The sequence below is a fragment of the Alosa sapidissima genome, chromosome 10 (assembly GCF_018492685.1).
Source record: "Alosa sapidissima isolate fAloSap1 chromosome 10, fAloSap1.pri, whole genome shotgun sequence".
Lineage (NCBI taxonomy): Eukaryota > Metazoa > Chordata > Actinopteri > Clupeiformes > Clupeidae > Alosa > Alosa sapidissima.
This window is the reverse complement of record NC_055966.1, coordinates 22,874,858-22,895,873: the sequence shown is the minus strand read 5'-3', so window position 1 is coordinate 22,895,873 and position 21,016 is coordinate 22,874,858. Positions and strand designations below refer to the sequence as shown.

The following is a 21,016-nucleotide window of genomic DNA, read 5'->3' as shown; positions in this document are numbered from 1 at the left end:
GCCATGGTAATTGTGATTTTTTTTCTGTCTTTCTTAATTTTTTCTCATTTAACTGTACTTGATTTTTTATATGCTTCGAAAGACTCTTTCGAACCAGTAAATAAAATTAAATCATTTGGCATTATTTAGAGATTGCCACTTTTCAACCAAGCATGACACTGGAGGATGTGAGTACCACTTTGCTGATGTGGAAGCATCCATGCGGTTTGCTCGGAGGGCAGAATTAGGCAAATTTTATGATAAAAATAGAATTGTGTAGCTCATGTGTTGAGTAAAATGTTAGTTGGCTTAGATCTGCTTTACTGGTCAACAGCTGAGTCTTTTGGCTGAAGCTCCGTCAGGTCCATTTAAAGCAAAAGCCTCATGTAAAAATTCCTCAGAGGTTGACCTCTTAAATTATATCGAATTCCAGGGACTTTAACTGAAGTCTGCGAAGGGTACTTAATTCAGCAGCTCAATATAAGAAACTACGTCTAGCGACACAAATAGGATTAGTTGTAGACTATAAACAGTGTGTATGCTTTTCCCTCGTCTTAAGCGTAATTTCACAAATGCACCAGGCAGCGGGCAGACTGGTACAAGAAGTGAGTAGACGTTTAAAGGATAAGGATGGAGGCTGAAGAGAAGGGTTTTTCTGACTTTTTAACCGTAATTCCCTGCTCATACTAGACACCAGTATTTAGCATAAGTATAGGATTACGTAACGGCAGACCCTTGCAGATTGATATGGATTAAACGGAGACAGGAAATAAGGAGAAAAATCATCTGGGGGGGTTGTAGATTGAAGGGGGGGGCTGAGGTTAACATATGATGGTGTGCTATTTAGAGCATTGTTTATTTAATCACTCCACGGCTTCCATTTCTCTGTGTTGAAATAATAACGACGACGTCACTCGCAGATTGGTCCTCTGTCGATCAGCTTAATGACGCAGAATGGGGGACAGCGTGCAAATGACCTTTTAGCTCATCCCTCCTGCACAAAGCCTTCAAGACATCTGGACAGCGCCCCTGAGGACAAGTCTGTATGACAATCTGCAAGTACTTATCTTACCAAGAGACACGCAGCAAGGGGAGGAGGAGGATGGAGACGATGACGCTGACATCTCCCCATACCTATTATCCAATCTCTGGGAACTGAACAATTTAGGGTCATTTGGTGATGATGGGTTGTAGATCACCCAACAGCCAGTCCAGTTGCATTGTGGCTGTTAAGAGCATGTAAGGGGGGACCCCTCCTGTCCTTGTGTTAAGTGTCTTCCCTGGGTGGGCCGCTGACGTTTGCTGTAAACAGCGTGTGCTCAGGGGAGTTCCCCACCACCAACCCCGTCAGCTTATGCGCCCACAGTGGACCTCCACAAATCACCGCTACGTTCCCCAGTCGTCCTCAACAAACACCCAATCTCTGGTCGTAGGATGTGTGGAGAAATGTGCACACACACATAGACTCTCTCTCTTTCCCACTTTTTCACACACACACACACACACACACACACACACACACACACACACACACACACACACACACACACACACACACACACACACACACACACACACACATGCACCCTCTCTCTCACACACACACATAAAACACAGCCCAAACTCGGGCGTGATAAATCATGTCTTGAAGACACGCGCACACACACATCGGTGGTTCCACGTGGAGGGCATAACTCTGGAGACTCTCCCCGAACCCAAGTGCTGTCAGCGGAGTCACTGGTTCACAAACAGACATGTGACAGGCCCTTCCACCACAGCCTCCTCAGGCCTCCACCTCCACAGTCTCCACCAGCCTCCACTGCCTCCTCCTCCTCCTCAGCCTCCACCTCCACAGTCTCCACCAGCCTCCACTGCCTCCTCCTCAGCCTCCACCTCCACAGTCTCCACCAGCCTCCACTGCCTCCTCCTCAGCCTCCACCTCCACAGTCTCAACCTCCACAGTCTCCACCAGGCTCCACCGCCTCCACTTCCTCCTCCTCCTCCACCTCCTCCTCCTCCTCAGCCTCCACCTCCTCCTCAGCCTTCACCTCCTCCCGTCACCACTTAAAAAGTAATCATTACTCCCTTTCTTGCTCTTTTGTTTTCTCCCTTCCTCTCTTCCTTTTTTCTTTGCCTCTCTCTCTTTCTCTTCCTAACCCACAAACGACAGGTTGTTCCATGTCAATAATATTAAATGTTGTATAAACAACTTAGAATGTTATTGCCTCAAAATGCCTCCTTAATCTTCAAGTAATGCCCTGATGTTGGATTTAGGGCGATTGAGGTTATACACAAACACGCTATTGAGACTCATTGGCTAATTTTCCTCTGGTAGCAAAGCTGCTTTCAGGTTCTCAGACAGCAGAAAAGTGGTGCAGCTAAGTCATGCAGAACAGTGTGTGTGTGTGTGTGTGTGTGTGTGTGTGTGTGTGTATACAAGTGTGTGTGTGTGTGTGCGCGCGCTTCTCTGTGTGTGAGAGAGTTTTTTGGGTGAGAGTACATATGTGCATATGTGAGAGTGGCTGTGTGTACCTGTACATTTGTAGGTGTGTATGCACCTTTGTGTGTGTGTGTGTGTGTGTGTGTGTGTGTGTGTGTGTGTGTGTGTGTGTATGTGTGCAGGTGTGTATGTGTATGTTCATGCATGCACTCATGTTTGAGTGTGTGTGTGGCCCAGTAGGTTATGCTAATCCCAGCTACAAGAACTTGTGTGTAGATGAGCAAGGGGGCCTATGCAGGCACCATGGCGACGGGCATGGGGCCGCCGTGAGACGCTGAGAGGAGCACACTTTGCTCCTAATGATTTTCAATGGTCATTGGATTAAGTACCTCTGCCCTGGGCAAAATGAGCCCTGTGTGGGGCTATCGATTTCCCATCTCGGTAACAGGAGAAACATCTGCTATCCTCCCATCAGTCTCGCCTCTTCTGTTCTCCCAGTTAAGGGCCCATCTGAAGGACCTGTAAATCCCAGGTCTCTCTCTCTCTCTCTCTCTCTCTCTCTCTCTCTCTCTCTCTCTCTCTCGCTCTCTCTCTCTCGCTCTCTCTCTCTCTCCTCATATCTCTTTCTCTCTCTCTCTCTCTCACCTCTCCAGTCGAGGCTAAACGTAATCCGTCTTAGCACAACTTTTCCCCTTTTCCCGGTGGCAGCTTGCTTTGGGTTACGTTACCACATTAGTTTCACACCGAATTCTCCGTGTCTGCATCTGAGCTTGGGCAGAGTCATGTGTCCTTTTTTTTCTGAGATGGAGATAAAATAATGAGACGTGAGACGTCTCTAAGATCAAACCCGTCTTTTCAGATACAGGCCAACAGCTTGATTACCGGGTAGAGATGTGTTGTATTTGAAGATAGAGATTATGCATGAGTCAACAGGAGCATGGATCAATACAGGTGTACCTGCAGGAAGATTGATCTCCTATCATCTAGTTTCTCAGAGGCAGTAAAAGATCCCATTTACTGCTTTATGGGATGCCTCCATTGGGCTATTTTAAGATTTCAGTTGCCTCTATTTTCCTTCGACTTATGTTGTTAAAGCGGTGTGCCATGTTGTGTGATATTTGTGTTCCCAGTCAGTAGGGAGGGAAAAAATGAATAGACAAGGTGGTGGTGGCGATGGTGGTGGTGGTGGTGGTGATGGTGGTGGTGGTGGTGATGGTGGTGGTGGTGGTGGTGATGGTGGTGGTGGTGGTGGCGATGGTGTGTGGGGGGGGGGGGGGGTGCGTCTGGCTTGCCAGTCAGAGAGGAGAATCAGTTCCAGCTTCTGGGCGAGAGTGCCCTCCACTGATCTCTTTCAATTACAACACCCTTCACCCTGCCCAAAACACCCGGCACGTCCAAATCCGCCACTGAGCCGGAGTCTGGCTGTCTCTCTCCCCACGCTGCACAGAGCGCTGCAGTGTTTGTGCCAGGGCCAATGCGCACACACACACACACACACAAGCACCTCCCAAAAGAAGACATATTCGCTTCTTATGGAGCATGTTCTCGCTTTCTCAGCCCTCCGCAAGAGAGAGAGAAAGACGGAGAGAGAGAGAAGAGGAACACCCGGGCCACATCCAAACCAAGCAACAAGCTGCCATTTCGTTCCTGCCACCCCTGTGAGCCAGCTCTCTTGGACACACGTCAAGGAAGGTGTCTGTGTGTGTATGTGTGTGTGTGTGTGTGTGTGTGTGTGTGTGTGTGTGTGTGTGTGTGTGAGAGGGTGAGGGGCTGGTGGTGGGGGAGTACGTGACTGTTTTTATTTAATCATTATTTAGACTCTTCTTGGCCGCGCTCTCCCCCCTCCCTCTTTCAGACATGTAGCCATTTCTGTTGACACTGCTCCACTGGTAGTAATGAAGGTGATGATGACGATGATGCCCACAGACAACCCACCAATGTGGCGAAAAGCATGGTGCCATTGTGACCATAAATAAAAAACGGGTGATCCCCCCCCCCCCCCCCCCCAAACCCCTCCCGTGCTTGCCTGGCTGGTTAAGGCTGGATATTCCCAGCAATCTGGTAGCGACCCACTAATATCCTCCAGACACAATCCCACACAGGCTGGTATTCCACGGCGGTCCTCAACGGAGCGTTCCCGCCAGCGGGAGGTGGGAGGCCAGGAGTCGGGAGTCGGCACCGGAGCGCTTTCCCAGGCCTGAGCGGGGGTTGCTCACTAATTGGCTGCCGGCGAGTCGGAGTGATTATGCACGCCCCGAGCCTCGAGCCGTAGCCTGTTGTGACTGTTGTGCCGATGGACTAATCTTCATTTAATTAGCCGGCTCGGCAGGGCCGACACGGTAGCCACGGCCGCTGACTCCCCCGGGGGCACCTCATCTCAGCCTTGGATGGCCGCACTCGGGCTGGCCACTGTCCATCAGACGGCCCGCGAGCGCTTGTGGCGCAGCGCGAGCTAGTAAAAATAGGCCAGTCAGTCTTGTGCACAGGAGAGTCTTTTTCTAATTATTAGGAACATTGAAGAGATCAACACGTTGTTCTATTTTCTACACCCGAAACCAGGAGAAAAGTAATTTAGATTTTTTTCCAGCTGAAGACACTTCGAGCGGAATTATGGCTTCAGATGTAGGGGAAAAGACAATTTCATCACTTGGAGAATGATTTCAAGACAACAGATATTTAAATGAATCCTAGACTCAAGTCCGGGCTTTTCAAAATATGGATAAGCATTTCAATACAGTGACTTAAATGTTCACATGTTGTGATTTTGTGGAGGCATTTATTAAAAGTGATGGACATTACAACCAAATTGGTTTCAAGTACTTTAAGCTTAACTCCACATTGTGTCACGGAAAGTCAAAGCATCCCTCCAGAGGCTGATGAAAGACCGCTCAGCTACAACCAGTACATTCACACTGTCAAACACAACAAACACACTGGCGTCTCAGAGCACAAGTTAAACAGCACAAGTTACAGAAAGAAGTGAGGCTCTTTGAAGTGAGCCCTGCTATCGATCGTTATGTTTACCCATTATCATTTTCGTGTCTCATTCCATAAATGGTTTCAGGCTGTGTATTGGGAAGGGGAAACAGACATCCCAGAGAATTACACAGAGGGGGATTGAGTTTGCTGCTTATATCTTTTGAGCTCTGGAGAACTGATTGGGGGCTTTTAGACTTTATCCACTGGCAGAGTGGATGGCGTCCAGTTACGGGAAATCAACCCTTCACCCCCTCCCCCCTTTTTAACTTGAGCTTAAATGAATCCACTGGTCATTTCCCCTGACCCAAGTGGGAGAGACCGGTCGGTCGGATTCAGCCAGCGAGTGCGGGATGATGGGCTTGGGAGAGGGTGTGTGTCAACGGGTCCTACGCCGGAAGATTCTGGGAAAAATTACAGCTTGGACCACGCGATCAAGTGAACTCTTACAATTACTCTACACGCATGCACACACACAAACACACACGAGCACACACACACATACACACACACACACACACACACACACATACACACACACACACACACACATGCTAGTGCACCAAGACAAGAGCTGAAGGAATTCTAGCAGTTGGCATGCAGCGTGCTGTGGTGGCACGCACTAAAAGGGAGATGCGTAAGTGAAACCTTGTTATGTGTTCCACTCCTTCCCTCCATCCAGATATCAGATCTGCAGAATCACACTCCTAATGGCCACATTGCAGTTATGTGTACTTATCTGCACTTATCTCACCTCAAGCAACTTCTGAAATGGACAGCGGTTTGATTACTAGCGCCGCTGTCCCGTCCCGGGAGCTAGCCAGCCACGCGGCCGCCTCCTCCTGATCCGATTTCATTAGTAACCCCACACCGTGTATTTATGAAAGTGAGTTTTATTTCTTTATTTTTTCTTGGTGTGACAGGAGGCATTAATCATTACATCCCTCAACCTGAGAGCTATCAGCCGTTTAGGAGCCGCCTTTTATGACCAAGTGTTCTCGGCCTTTCGACTGTGTTAAATCTTCCACATGGGCAGAAAGTCATTACCAGTAGTCCCTGGTCCTTCACTCTGTGTGTGTGTGTGTGTGTGTGTGTGTGTGTGTGTGTGTGTGAAAGAGAGAGAGTGTGCATGTGTGTTTTCAAAGCCATGGTTACATTCCTTGTGGGGGGGGGGGGGTGTGGGAGTCTCTGATTAACTCCCCACAAAGTGCCCTGCTCCCTGACCAAAATAAATATGGCCGCTGTCATTCTGTCAGCAACTGTCTTCAGAGAGCAATATTTGAAACACCCCATGATCCCGCTGGCTTTTATATGGAGAATCCATCGTCATACCACAGGCATGCGCCATAAACATGTGGAGTCCTTTGGAGCAGTGGAGGTGGTGGTGGGGTGGGTAGGTGGGTGGAGTGGACGGGGGGGCAAAAGAAAGAGGCGGAGGTTATTAGAAGTCTGGAGTTCCGCCACCACTACCACACTCGGCGTCATTGTGATCTGGCTTTCTCTGACCGGGAATTTATTTTTAACCTCATTATTTTTTTTTTTCTAATCTTTTTTTTTTTTTTTGTATTTCTCTATTTTTTTTTTTTTTTTTTGTTGTTAAAGTCAGACCTTAAATGAGTTGAACGAGTGCAGCGATGGAGGAACTGGACATGTGCAGTCAGTTGTCCAGAGATATTCCAATAAAGGGGGAAGTGTTGTCGCATGAACGTCAGATGGTGAGAAGTGGGTAGGATGGATAAATAGACAGGGAGATGGAGACAGGGGGGGGGGGTGTTGATTGATTGGCATTGAAACCTAGTAAATTATTGATTTATTGATCTACTAATTGATTGATTGATTTTTGAAAATGGAAAGACCCAAAGACTCAAAGACCTCTATATGCTACCACATACTCTCTCTCTCTCTCTCTCTCTCTCTCTCTCTCTCACACACACACACACACACACACACACACACACACACACACAAACACACACACAACTCTCACACAGTTCAAGTGACTGAAGGAGTACACAGCACAGAGAATGAAATAAACAAACAATTATACACACACACACTCTCACACAGTTCAAGTGACTGAAGGAGTACACAGCACAGAGAATGAAATAAACAAACAATTATACACACACACACACACACACACACACACACACACACACACACACACAAACACACACACACTCTCACACAGTTCAAGTGACTGAAGGAGTACACAGCACAGAGAATGAAATAAACAAACAATTATACACACACACACACACACACACACACATCTAGAGAAAGAACAAAGTTCCAACATCACATAGATCCAAAGAACAAGCAACAGAGCACACCCTTGCACACCAACACACAAGCACATATTTCATCTGTGTGTGCGTTCATTCACACAACAAAGGCTACCAAAGGCATGGCGAGTTGATGCCCAGTACACAAAGCACAGAGACCAGACTGTAGAGGGGACAATGTGTTGGCTGAGGATGTCTTTCCATGCAACACGTTTTTTTGTCTTCCTCTTTTTTCTTTGCGGAAGGGTACTGGCATGCCCCAAACCGCCCTCTTGAGTGGCAACGCTGTGTGCAGAGGGGGTGACGAGGCACATCTGGACACCAGTTGGTTCAGCACAGCCATCAGAAACCCCCTTCCCTTTCTTTCCCTCGCCCTCTCTCTCTCTCTCTCCCTCCCTCTCTCTCTGTCTCCACCCCTTCCCCCCCCCCCTCATTTACTCATTCTCTCTCTTCCTCCCTCTCTCTCTTTCTCTCCTTGCTGCCGGGCATCTTTATAGAGACATCACAGGTTGTAATCAGAGCCTGATGAACCAGCAGAGGCTGTGGCTTCTGACCCTCTCATGTCGAGAAGAGTGGACCGAGGAAACAGACACCCAGACACAACAAAATGAGTCGTGTATGTGTGAGTGTGAGTGTGTTTCTGCATGTTTTGAGTGTGCCAGTGTGTACTTGCTTGGGTTTATAAATAGGCATAGATCAGAGACAAAGCAAAGCAGTGAGGAGGGGCCTGCATATTTGTACACACGTACACACACACACACACACACACACACACACACACACACACACACACACACACACACACACATAGACACATGCGCGCACACACACACACACACACACACACACACACACACACACACACACACACACTGTTTATGCGCTTTCCTTCATTTGAGAGGAAATTCACTTTCGTGACTTAGGAGAAAACCTTGGGCTTAAGGGAGATCTTGAACACTAAACTCATCAACTGGCCACAATTTCTGTAGTGCCGTAGCACCGCAGCCCCTAAAGGGGAATTACACCTGGATGTTAGCAGAGTCCCCCGATGGGCCCCGTCTTAGGGTAAGAAGCATCCCCCCGAGGGCTTGCGGCACAGGGGCCCGATCCCCACCGGATCGGATGGAGCTTTGCGGTAAGACAGGGGAGATTGGATCACTTGCATTCCACTCCACGTTGTTCTTAACTCGAGCACACACACTATGAGATCTCTCCCTGTTGCCTGCTCCCAGCGAAATCCTCAAGTCTACTTTAGACTAGGTGAGACCTTGAAATCACTCCCCCCAAATTACACGGTAATCAAATAAGCTTAAAAAAAACACACACACAGACACACACGGAGCATACTCTCATACACATTCACCCACAGGAAAAATGGTGGAAATGTTTGCCATATGTGAAGTAAGCTCCATATTTGTTCTAGAGGAATTTGTGTATGTGTGTGTGTGTGTGTGTGTGTTTGTGTTTGGGAGTGATCAAACACAGCCGTGGCCAGGAGAGCAGGTCTTTGGTGGCTGGTTGGCCCCTGTTGAAGCTGTGACGGATAAAAGCCGTCAGGTTCACTCAGGCATTAGGATGAGTGGCGTGGTATGGAATCACAGTGGGATTGCCCGGAGGTCTCTCGCTTTGCCGTCAAAAAATGACAGTCTCGCGGGACCTTCTGAAGAAGCCCTTTCATATTCGTTCTCCTTCCTCCTTCTTTTCTTCCGGTTTCCCACCTGACTCCTGATGGATCGATTTTCTAGCATGTCTCAAACAAGGACAGTAACGTTTCATTTCCAACGTCTGTTGGGGCCAAGTGAAAGACACAGAAAGAAGACTGAAAGTTGAGAGAGGACGTGAGGTAGAGTAAAAAGAAGGAAAGTGTGTGTGTGTGTGTGTGTGTGTGTGTGTGTGTGTGTGTGTGTATGTGTGTGTGTGTGTGTGTGTGTGTATGTGTGTGTGTGTGTGTGTGTATGTGTGTGTGTGTATGTGTGTGTGTGTGTGTTTATGAGTGAGTGAAAGAGGGAGAGAGAGAAGGGGAAAGAAAGCAGGCTGAGCCATGGCTCCTGTGACTTCAGCCGTTTCACAGAGATTTGTGTCCGGTTTAAGGACTAAGCCGTTCTGATTTGCCATCCTCCTCCCCCAAAGCCCCTTGCCCCTGGCCCCAGCCTACCCCCCACATCACCCTCCCCCTCCCCTCTCCTCTCCTCCACCTCAGGAAAAGAGCAGCTAGGGGGTTTGCAGATCCGAGGGGAGATTTCCTCCTCTGGTTTCTCCCGTTGGGGTAGAGGGATGAAGGGGGGCTTGGGTAGAAATGAGAACGAAAGACGGCATCATGCACCACAATTTCCTCTTACATCCCCTTCACCCCCCCCACCCCCACCCCCCTTGAGGTACCCAGGGGGGCCTGTGGGGCAAGAAGGCCAGGGAGCGCTGGGGTGAGTGGAGAAGAAACGTGTAGAGGTATTGAAACACTACAGAGATGTAAACACTACAGAGGGGGGCGGGACTGGCCTCTTCTCCTCCCAGAATACAGAAGCTTTAACCCTTAAAGGAGTACCGTGTATGACGGGTGTGACGGGAATGTTGAGAAATGAACGTTCTAAAGAATATCTGGGTTCATTGAATTCAACATAGAATTTTAGAACCTTCAATTGTTGCGGAACTTAGAATGTTCAAAAACCTACACCTTTAAGGGTTAACTTGGCAGTATATGGCAAAAACAACCGCTGGATGCTCCCGCGGTTTGGGACAGGAGTGTATGTGTGTGCGCTGTGTGTTTATCTGTATGTGTGTGTGTGTGTGTGTGTGTGTGTGTGTGTGTGTGTTTATCTGTATGCGTGTGTGTTTGCTGTCCTGCGGTTTGGGACAGGAATACAGTATATCTCCCACTGTGCAGTGCACAGTGTGTGTGTATGTGAGAGTGTGTGTGTGTGTGTGTGTGTCTATCACTGTGTGAGTGTTTACCAGATGACTTTTCGGTGATATCACACCAAGTTTATCATGGTAACCCTCCATCTTTGTGACAGTGTCTCACTCCTTGTCTGCACAAAGAGAGAGGAGAGGAGAGGAGAGGAGAGGAGAGAAGAGAAGTGGATTCACACGCTCTAAGCTGTAAGACGGCGTCAGCCCCTGCTGGTCCACAGCCAGGGCACAGTGCACCCTAATGACTCACACTGATCCAGCAGAGGCCTCCAGTGCTGCTCCCTCTTATAACCGCTGCCCTCAATGCTAATCCCCAGCCCCATATACACCGCCACCCTGCACTCTTAACACCACTGGGGCATTTAATACTGCTAATGGAGCACACATGTTTCATCAAGGAGGTTAATGGCGGTATGAGAAGGTCACGTCTTTGCCTGAGATTAACTGCAATTTGTGTACAAATATCTGCACGAGTTTCGCAAAGGGGAGGCTATTTTTGTGGTGATAAAATGCCCAAGCTCACTTCCACGAAGCATAGAATTGAACCGGAAAGTAAGTCGCTTTTCGTAGTCTAGCTGGAGAAATCCGAGAAAAAAAAAACCTATGTGTTAAACCACATTTGCAAGCCATTTGTCTTTTCATCAGACCACATATTATACTTGTTATGAACAATCAGCAATAAATCATGAACTCATTTTCTAGCACATACATCTCAGTGACCTCTTCAGCTGTGCACAGCGGGGCAAGGACATGAGTAATTGGACCACTGAATACAGGAAACAGTCCCTACTCGCAATTCTCAGCATATCATTCCACTTTTATATTTCGGCGCGGAGCAGATGTTGAAGTCCATCTGATGGAGATGAAAGGCTCCCATTTGAGATGTGACTTGGAGATTGCGGCGTCCAAAATGGAACCAGAGCACCCCCGGTTCTCTCCGGCTGACGTTTAAGGGTAATTGACATCTGCCGTAAGGATCGCAGCGCAGGATGATGAATTTGTAGGATTCCAGGATGCCCTTGATCTTTTCAAATTGAGTCCTCCTCTTTTAGCCTTTCACCCAGCCCTCCTGCTCTGTTACAGGAAGGTATGGAGTGAGCGTGCCCCCCCTCCCCAACACACACACAAACACACACAAACACACAACCATATTACATACCATCACACAGATACACAAAACACATCCATACACACACAACCAAACAAACGTCCCTCTCCCAGTGACATCAGAAATAGCTTTGGGGTTGGGGCCCCCTCTTTGATAAAGCTGGCAGCTTTTTATGTGCTTCATCAGAAATGAAACATAACATTTAGCCAGTAATTAAACTCCACTACAGCTAATTACCCCTCATTTTCAGAGGGACAGAGAGCAGGAGAGAGACAGAGAGAGAGAGAGAGAGAGAGAAGGATCTATGTACTTATACACAGATGTGCTGCGAGTGAGTCAGCCTGGGGAAGAGATAGGAGACCGCAGATTCAGCCTCTTTTCTTTTCTTTCTCTTCTCTCCCTCCTCCTCTTTTCTCTTCTTCTCTCCCTCCTCCTCTTCTTCTCTTTCGACATCTCCCCCTGCGGGTTTGTGGTTGCAGGCATATCATGCAGCACACTGCCTTGGCCTCGTGACGCGGCCACGGTGACACCAGCGCGTGTGTATGTGTGTGTGTGTGAGTCCACATGCGTGCATGCTTGCCTGTGTGCGTTGTTCCTTTACAACAAACTACAGGGCCAAAACAACTTAGGCCAACAAGCCACTGCTGTCAGATGCAAGGGTGTGGACCTGCAAACTAAATTGTAGTAGAGAGAGAGAGAATAACATGCACAGCTGACCACTGTGAAAAAAGATCTACACAAAGAGGAATGGAAAGAAGACAAGAGACGGAGAGGGGAAGAGCGACTCATAACAGAGAGCTCAACTTTACGGTGTCCGGCAGCCCGTGGGGAACCCAGACGGTTTTAGCTCCTTCTCACTCTCGGGCCAGACCGGCGTCATGGCAGCAGCCATGTTACAGAGGAGCCCTGGAGGACATCTGCTGAAGACATACTGTACAGCGGCAGCACTACTGCCTCGGCCAAGATTGATGCTCATGGTGATAAATACCAACAGCCGCCGCCACGGCCGTTTCAGTCCATCAGCATCCTCCACCCCCCCACCCCCCACCCCACCTGCACCCAAATTAAAAAAAACACACACACACACACACACACATCCACACACTGTCATGTGTCATGGAGGTATCCAAGCTCCCTTCAGCTTCTATCCTTGGGGAAAGAAAAACAGAATAAGGCAAAAGTGGGGGGAAAAAACGACACCGGACGGATTAATCAGGCGTTCATCGTGTTTTTCGGGTACTCCGCAGGGCTAAAAACACGCTAATCTTCCGGCCGTCTTGGGTATTCGCTTCTATTTAACGTCAGCGGTAGACGAGCTTCAAAGGCCTGGCCCAGTGGACCAACCTGCCCGCTTAATCTCTGCCATTTCCATAGACGAGAAAATAATGAGTCTCCTAATCCTAATATTAGCTTTTTAAATCGGAATGCATATGTTTTAAATCATCCTCGCTAAGCAGCTCGGTGATTGTAAGCAGAGCAATAGAGCAATGGTGGAGAGAGGGAGGAAGGGATGAGGAGGAGGGAAGGAGGGAGGGAAAGATAGAGAGAGTGGGAGAAGAGAGGAGAGTAGCAGAGAGAAAGGTACGATCCAGAGAAATCTTGTTAGGCTAAGTGACGCTGTGCAGAAGAGCGTCTTGTGGGCCAGTTGACAAGATGGACTTCTTCTCATAAAGAATCGTCTCAACTGGGTCTTCTGTTCTTTCTTTTTTCTCAGTGCAGACTCATCCATTTCTCTGTCTTACTTTGATGTTCTCCATCTCTCTCACTCACACACACACACGCACACACACATACACATACACGCTCGCGCACACGCACACACACACACACACTTACGCAGATACACCCATTACAATGACAATGCTTTGGAAATGCAGCCCATATCTCTTCATCCTCCATCTTCTCTTCCTTGCACGACCAACATTAACTGAGTGACTCAGGCTGAGTCAGAGATATTAGGTGAAGATGCACTTCCAATAAAAAATGACTCTCTGAAATTGACAGACTTTGCCAAATCACACACAAAAACACACACACACACACACATCCACACACAGAAACAGTCCTATATTGTGTTGCTGTGTCATGCACACAGATATGGACACATAAACTCCACGCCACGCCGGAAAGTGTGTGTGTGTGTGTGTGTGTGTGTGTGTGTGTGTGTGTGTGTGTGCGCGTGAAAGGGGGAGAGAGAGTGGAACTGGCTGCTGCGTCAGAGCGCTCTCCTTCGCGGTATTATAAATGTATGTGTGAGTAGGGGCCTTAATGGCAGCTAATCCAATTTCTGCCACTGAAATCAAATCTCTCTGGCGCCAGCGCGCCTCTCCTTTGCTCACAAATAATGCGCTTTTCGCTTTTGAGTGTCTAAGAGTGTGTGTCTATGACTCTCTCTCTCTCTCTGTGTGTTTATGATAATTATGTGGTAGATTAGCCAAAAAATACCCTTCTTAAGAACAGCTCCTAGCAAAGGCTTTACCGTTCCCAAGTTGCTCTCCTGATGCTCTAAAATCGCCATTCGATTTTCTTTCCCTTTTTTCACGGAAGGAGACAGTGATTAATACTAATCGTCGGCCGTGTGAAAGATGAGAATGTGTTTGGCTGAAGGGAGTTTTGGCGATGGGGCCATTTGCTTTCCTTCTCTCTCTCTCTCTCTCTCTCTCTCTCTCTCTCTCTCTCTCTCTCTCTCTCTCTCTCTCTCTCTCTCTCTCTCTCTCTCTGGTCCTCCCATAATGCCTTTCCTGAGGTCAGCCATCGATTAGCCGGTACCGCAGGCCCGGCATGATCAGATTAGAGCCTCCGATTCCTGAGCGAGTCGAGTCGGACTGCAGGGATGAAGTCACTTGGGCTGCCCCCCCCCATCCCCCCCCATCCCCCCCAACTGCTCATTTCTCCTATTCATTAGGTCATGCCCTCGCCGATCACAAACCTTCTCCACACACACACACAGACACACACACACAAACACACCCACACAGGGTTTCAGCTCTGGTCTGTTACTGTCGAGTAACAATCCAACACCCTGGTGGGACGGGCTTGTGTTCCTGGGGGAGGGATGCTCGATGCTGAAGAGGAAGAAGAGATGCTATCAGGAGCCCCTTCAGTGCGCTGCTGTGGCGCGTCAAATCAAATCAGTGAGCTCATCAAACACTCAGCTGAGAGAACACCTCTCTAGGGTGTGCTTCCCCAATCTCCCCACCACAGGAGTCTTCATTTCATTTGAAGTCATTAGAAATAAACAAAACAGAAACACAAAACAACAAAACGCACACACACACATATACACAAGCAAAATAGTAGGGTAGGATTGTGTGCCTTGCTTTTTGTGTGTGCGTATACCTGATTAAGCTGTCATTTTGCCTGCTCTCTATGGTCAGGCCTCAAACACCGTATTGTCGTGACACAAAGCAAGATTTAGCGTAGGTCTCGGAGAAAAATATACTATTATTCTGTCCTGCTCAAACATATTAATCTTGAGCCGTGAATTCTCTCCCCTGTGGTCTTCTGCAAATGCAAAGATTGGAGTAACAGACTCGCTTTCTCTCACACTCGCATAACGACTTTTAAAGCCATTCATCTCCTTGGGATATGCTTGAAGAAAAACAAGAAAAAGAAGGTAGATGGCACCGAGAAAGTTGAGTTGGAGAGTGTAAGGAAAACACCATAAAATTCCTTTAATGAGATAAAAAAAAAACTGAAACTCGCGTAAAAGGTGGTCCAGCATCTTGTGAGAGGCACTGTTTCTTTTCACGCGGAGAGACGAGAGTTTAACTAGGCATGTGGCATAAACAGGTATAGAGAAGGGGAGAGGGGCTAGGAGGAGGGAAAAAAGAGAAAGTGATGGATCACAATGAAAGTGTGGTGGAATGCACGGTCAGTGGAGGTCAGGGAGGAGCTGCCGCCCCAGTGCATGCAGGGATGTTTAATCTTACGCTGCCAGGTGCGTTGGCAGCTGATAAGATTGTGTGTGGCAGAGGAAGGGTTCGAGAAGCATTTTTCAGAACGAGTCAGATGATGAAGATGTACAGAAAGAGAGAGAGAGAGAGAGAGAGAGAGAGAGTCGTGCTCACACCCAGACAGTGTACTTTCTGTACGTCTCTTCTGTAAATCACATACTTACAAAGATATAGTGCTCTCGTGCCAAACGCTGTGTAATTCAGCACAAATAGCCAGATGGAGATCTGGACAAAGACACGCTAGCTTCCACACATGCACATGCATACACACATTACCTCCCTCACACAGCGCCTGTTGCCAAGTGAACATTTAGACATTTTTCCCCCCGTGGCCATGTGAGGAAAAGCAGTCTCTCTTCTGCCTGCACATTTGCTTACAAACATGCCATATTGTGGTGACTGTGACATTGGTGTTTTTTAAACTTGTATTACAACACATATAGGCCAGACAAGACACTCACAAACACAAGCGTGCGCACACACACACACATATAGACACACATTTTCTGCTTCTAATTAGCTGATATGTTGTTTCTCTCCATCTTTGTTTATTTGTTTTGCCCTGAAAATGATTTCAACATTAACAGTTTTGGCAGATGCTTTGGCAGTGCTATTTTTATCGAACTTCAAAGGGAAAGCCATGTCAGTGAAATCACGGTGAATTACACCGTAACGTCAAAACTGATGAAACAGATTAAGAAAATGAAGCATCCCATGAGATAAAAAGTTCCTCTTCCATTTTGCCTGCATGCTGTAACTCAAGCTTCGCCGCAAACAACAAGCAAAAGACAAAGAGAATAATGTACAGTATGCACTCGTTTGCGGCTCTGTATCAGAAGTTGCACAATTCTGGGATTGTCCTATCTATTTGTTTACAAGCTTCATTCATCTAGATGGCAAGCACAATCAGAGAGCCAAACTTACTCAACCTACGCCCCTGTGCATTGAATCGCATGCAAGCTAGGCAAGCCAGGGTATCATTTTGACTTGCAGTCTGAGGCTCTGGGCAGCTCAGGAAACGGCGTTCACTTGGTTTGGGTTGCCCTCTAGCTGTCGGTTTTAAGTACTTAGGTAAAATATAATCTGTATGTTTGCTGGCACAAACTCTGTTGGCCACAGCGTTACCGCCTGCGATTCATTTGAGCTTGTGCATTTCATAACAGCATGTATCGGGTGCTTTAACAGATTAGCCTATAAGCATGATGGGTATCTTTGAGATCAGAAAACAAGCTGAGGGATATTAGGACATTCTTTGCTGCTTCATTATCAATTACCCTTAAGACTATTGGCGCTTTAAAATAACTTGATGTAGTATTATCATTTAAGTGTTGTATTTTTTTTTTAACACATTTGTATAACTGCAAAATCTGGAGTGAGCCAGAATACATTTGTTCACACTGCCAACTTGTTACCATAAATAGAAATATTTTATAGGAAGACAGAATATTGTTATAATGGGTCGAGAGGAGGCAGGGATGTGGGACTTTTGCCTGGTATAGCTGGTTTTTTAGTACAGAGCACTAAGCTTTATAGCCGTCAAGCGTAATCCATCTTGAGTTGATTGCATTGAAGGCCTTGTTTATGAAGTGCATAGCAACACTGTTTCGAATGAACATGAGCCCCTTTTAAATGCCAATTAGAGAAGGGAAGTGCACGCGGTCTAGATGGAGGAGTACGCTGCTGCCGTGTTCATGCAGTCATAACCTCATGGTGGCTCGGTGGCGAAATCGAAAGTGACATTTACCGAAAGAGTTTAGTGACTTTCCTTCCTTTGTTGGAAATTGCCCTCCGAAGCAATGAGAAGCTGTCGGAGGGGGAGGTGACTAATTGTGCCTGGTGTGCAACTGAGTCTTGGACCGGTCACAGATCCCACCAAAAAACTGAGCCAACGTGCGAACGCAACAAAAAGGTTTTTTTTTTTTTTTTTGCTACACCGCTGTGGCATGTCAAATTGTTTGGACCATAAGATTTTTTTTTTTTTTAATGTCCAGGTCTAGAAATAGCAGCGATTGGACTAATTGCAGGAAATTGTGCTTGGAGCGGCCATGTGAAACTGTTCATTTGTTTCCCCCGTCGCTACCTTAAAAGTGCAGAGAAAGACAGAAAAAAACACACACATGCATACACACACACACACACACACACACACACACACACACACATCTACGGGACCTATTTTTCATGATTGTTTCCATTTGAGAAAATCATTTTTTAAGAGGAATTTACAGTGTGGTGCTGAGAGCAGCACTTAAGCTCCCGGGTACGCCAGAGCCACGAGTTAGGGGCCAATTTTAGATAAAGTCTCCACACATTACGAAAAAACCCCACCTCACTTTCCCATGCTAAATGACCTGAACAAGTGCAATAATAAGACTTTGAGCCAGGCCCCACAAAGGCTTAATGTGGGGAGATCGTTTTCGGGCCTCTCGTTTCCCCCCCCCCCCCTTGGCATTTCCCCCCACAAACCTTCTCAGTGGTAATCATAGCGCGGGCCCTTGTTTCTTGGTGTGCCAGCACGGGGTCCAGATAGCATCTCCTCGTCCAAGCCTGACTCGCTCTCCCTCCCTCGCCCTTCAGGTTTGCGTGCAATTTAGGTGATACAAGAAACACGCAAACTTGTGTGCATGCTTGCATGCAAACACACACACACACACACACACAGTTTATACAGATCTTTTGCCGTTCTGATTCTTTGACCTTTCCTCTAAACTTGTCTGCACTGGGCGTCCCAGTTCACTGCCAACCTGGACATTGTACACCATGCTTTCCCAGGGTGCTTTGCACAGCACTCTTACACCTGGGCTATATTAACCTCAGAGTGAAAGGACAGCCTTAGCATGGAAATACTGTTATGCAATTTCCTTTCTCACAACAACGTTCGCCCTGATTGTGTGTGTGTGTGTGTGTGTGTCTTATGTGCTATTGCAATAAGTTAATGCATGAAATGCGGGTGAAAAAAGGGTTCATTCTGGCAGGGGAATCTGCCAAAGTTAATATACCGGTGTGAGTGCCAACTCTGAATAATTCAGCATTAAAAGACTATTTCAAAAGTTTGATGTTTTCCTCTCTCTCTCTTTCTCTCTTACCCGCACACACACATGCAGGTCCGAAGACTCGAAAAGAACCAAAGAAGAAGAACAAGCAGAGGCTTCGCTTCCGGGCTCAGAACCAGCACAGCGACCACCTGGCTTCACTGCGGGCCAGTAGCCCATGAGGACTGAGACCAGCCTGCCACCCCCCAAAACTCAAAGCTGCTATCTGCTGCTCCTCACACACACACACACACACACACACACACACACACACACTTTCACACATTCACACACAAACACCCCATCACCCCACCAAACACAACCTCACTGTCATTCACACACTCAGTTCCCTTTTCTCTCTCTCTCTCTCTCTCTCTCTCTCTCTCTCCCCCACCCTCTCTCTCTCTCTCTCTCTCTCTCACACACACATACACAGATGCTCACATGTATACTTACTGTACACATAGGTACTCTGCACATGCTCACATGTCTCCATATCTCTCTCTTTCTCTCTTTTTCCTCTCTCTGTACCTTCTGCTGCTTGTCCATGTGCCAGTGACACATCCCCTTGACCTTTCACCTCCCCCTCTGTGACATCACAGAACTCCGCAGCAGTTCTTCCCTTTCTGCTCACATCTCATTGGTGTCTGAGGTGGACGAGAGGAGGACAAAAAAAGACTGAGGTGTATTTTAAAGAAAACGACAAAAGAAAAGATGTTCTAATAATATTCTAAAAAAAGAAAGCAGGAGGACTGGATGGACATGAATCGCAGTTGAATGTTGGCCGGGTGGGACACGGACGAAGGAAGCAAAGGCAAATGATTCAGACAGCGAGAGAGAGAGAGAGAGGAGGAGGAGGGAAAGAATGAGGATGGAGATCTTCGACAGTGAACAACAAAAAAAATGGGAGAACTGTTGAAAGGATCGACTGAATGACCTGAAACAATAAAAACAAAGACTTGTGTATATTTATGTCAAATGGAACCTTTGTTTTTCCTGATGGAGATGGCGAGTGTTAGAAAAATGCCTTTTCTCGGTTGATTATGTACATTTTTGAGAGTAATGGTAACTATTGTACCATGCATAGTTGCAAAGTATTTTATTCTCAGCACAAAATGTTTACGTCAAGACCGCTTTATGCTTTAAAACTGTATATTATGGATAAAGAAATTTAGTTCGACTAGCATGGCCACACACACCTGTACATAGTGGGTGAGTTTGTCTAATAATAAAAACCTATTACTGTATTTTCAGTATTGACTCCTTCAAGGTTCTATGTGTTAGAAAAACTTACTACCCAGCTACCGATAAGAAAAAAAAAAGATGCAAAACATGCAAAAACATAGCCAACACCTAGCTATTACATTTATTATATGGTATATATTTGATTTATTTATTGATTCTTTTTTGTACTTTTTTGTGTTTGGTGACAATTCATTTTTGTCTCTGTTACTGTTACACTCTGTGCTGAAATATTCTTTGAAGACCTTATAACAATACAATTATCTTCAAAAAAGTGCAAACTTTTGGTTGTGTCTTGGTATCTACTGTTTTGGGAGAAAATCTGTTGTATCTTTAAGTCAACTTTCATTGAGATTAATGTCAGCTTAGTCAGCTGTATAGTGCTTTAGAGTCAATATCAATGCCACAGCAGACCCAGTATATTCAGTAGTCTTGAAATGAATATGTGTAAATGTTCTATTAAAAACAAATTCAATTTACAAGTTACATTGATTCTACTTTCCAGTGTATATTTCCAAGTTCATCAAAGTAGCACCACAGGTCTCTCTGTGCTCATATTGATAGATCCAATAAAAATCAACAGTAGGAGTTTGTGTACAAAAATACAATTCCATCATTCTTTGGTCTTTTAGGAAGTGGGAAATATATTACATAATTATTTTTGCAATATTACAACACCACATTACTGTAGACAGATCCACTGCTGTGATGTCACTCACTTAAGGAGTGCTTTCAGTCATTCAGACGTAAGCAAGTCTGCCTAAGCACAAGATGAAAGATGGTGTGGATGTCATCTTTGGTCTGCACAGAGGAACTGTGCATCACTTTCCATGACTAAACCCTCACTGCCAAGATGGTCAGCCCATGCTGTGGACGGCCTCTACAGTACACACGTGCATGCACGCACACACACAGACATTAACACCAGGCCATTCATTGAGACCTTTTGTGTGTAACACAGCACATCGCTATTCATTTTCATGGTCAACATAAAATGAAAAATACACACACACTCATACACATAGACGTGTACACTCATATTCCCCGTTGGTAAAACGTCTGCTGGCTTGCCAGTGAGGGTTTAACGCGAG

At 46.7% G+C, this 21,016-nt stretch overlaps 1 protein-coding gene across 2 annotated transcripts in view; it reads left to right on the top strand.

Annotated features, from left to right (window-relative positions):
- Positions 1-20,377, top strand: part of rspo2 (R-spondin 2) — a 56,268-nt gene extending 35,891 nt beyond the window's left edge. For both annotated transcript variants that reach the window (XM_042106948.1, XM_042106949.1), the window contains one exon: positions 18,756-20,377. In XM_042106948.1, the coding sequence (XP_041962882.1) occupies positions 18,756-18,865 (110 nt within the window). In that variant the 3' untranslated portion in view covers positions 18,866-20,377. The remainder of the gene's footprint in view (positions 1-18,755) is intronic.
- The last annotated feature ends 639 nt before the right edge of the window (positions 20,378-21,016 follow it).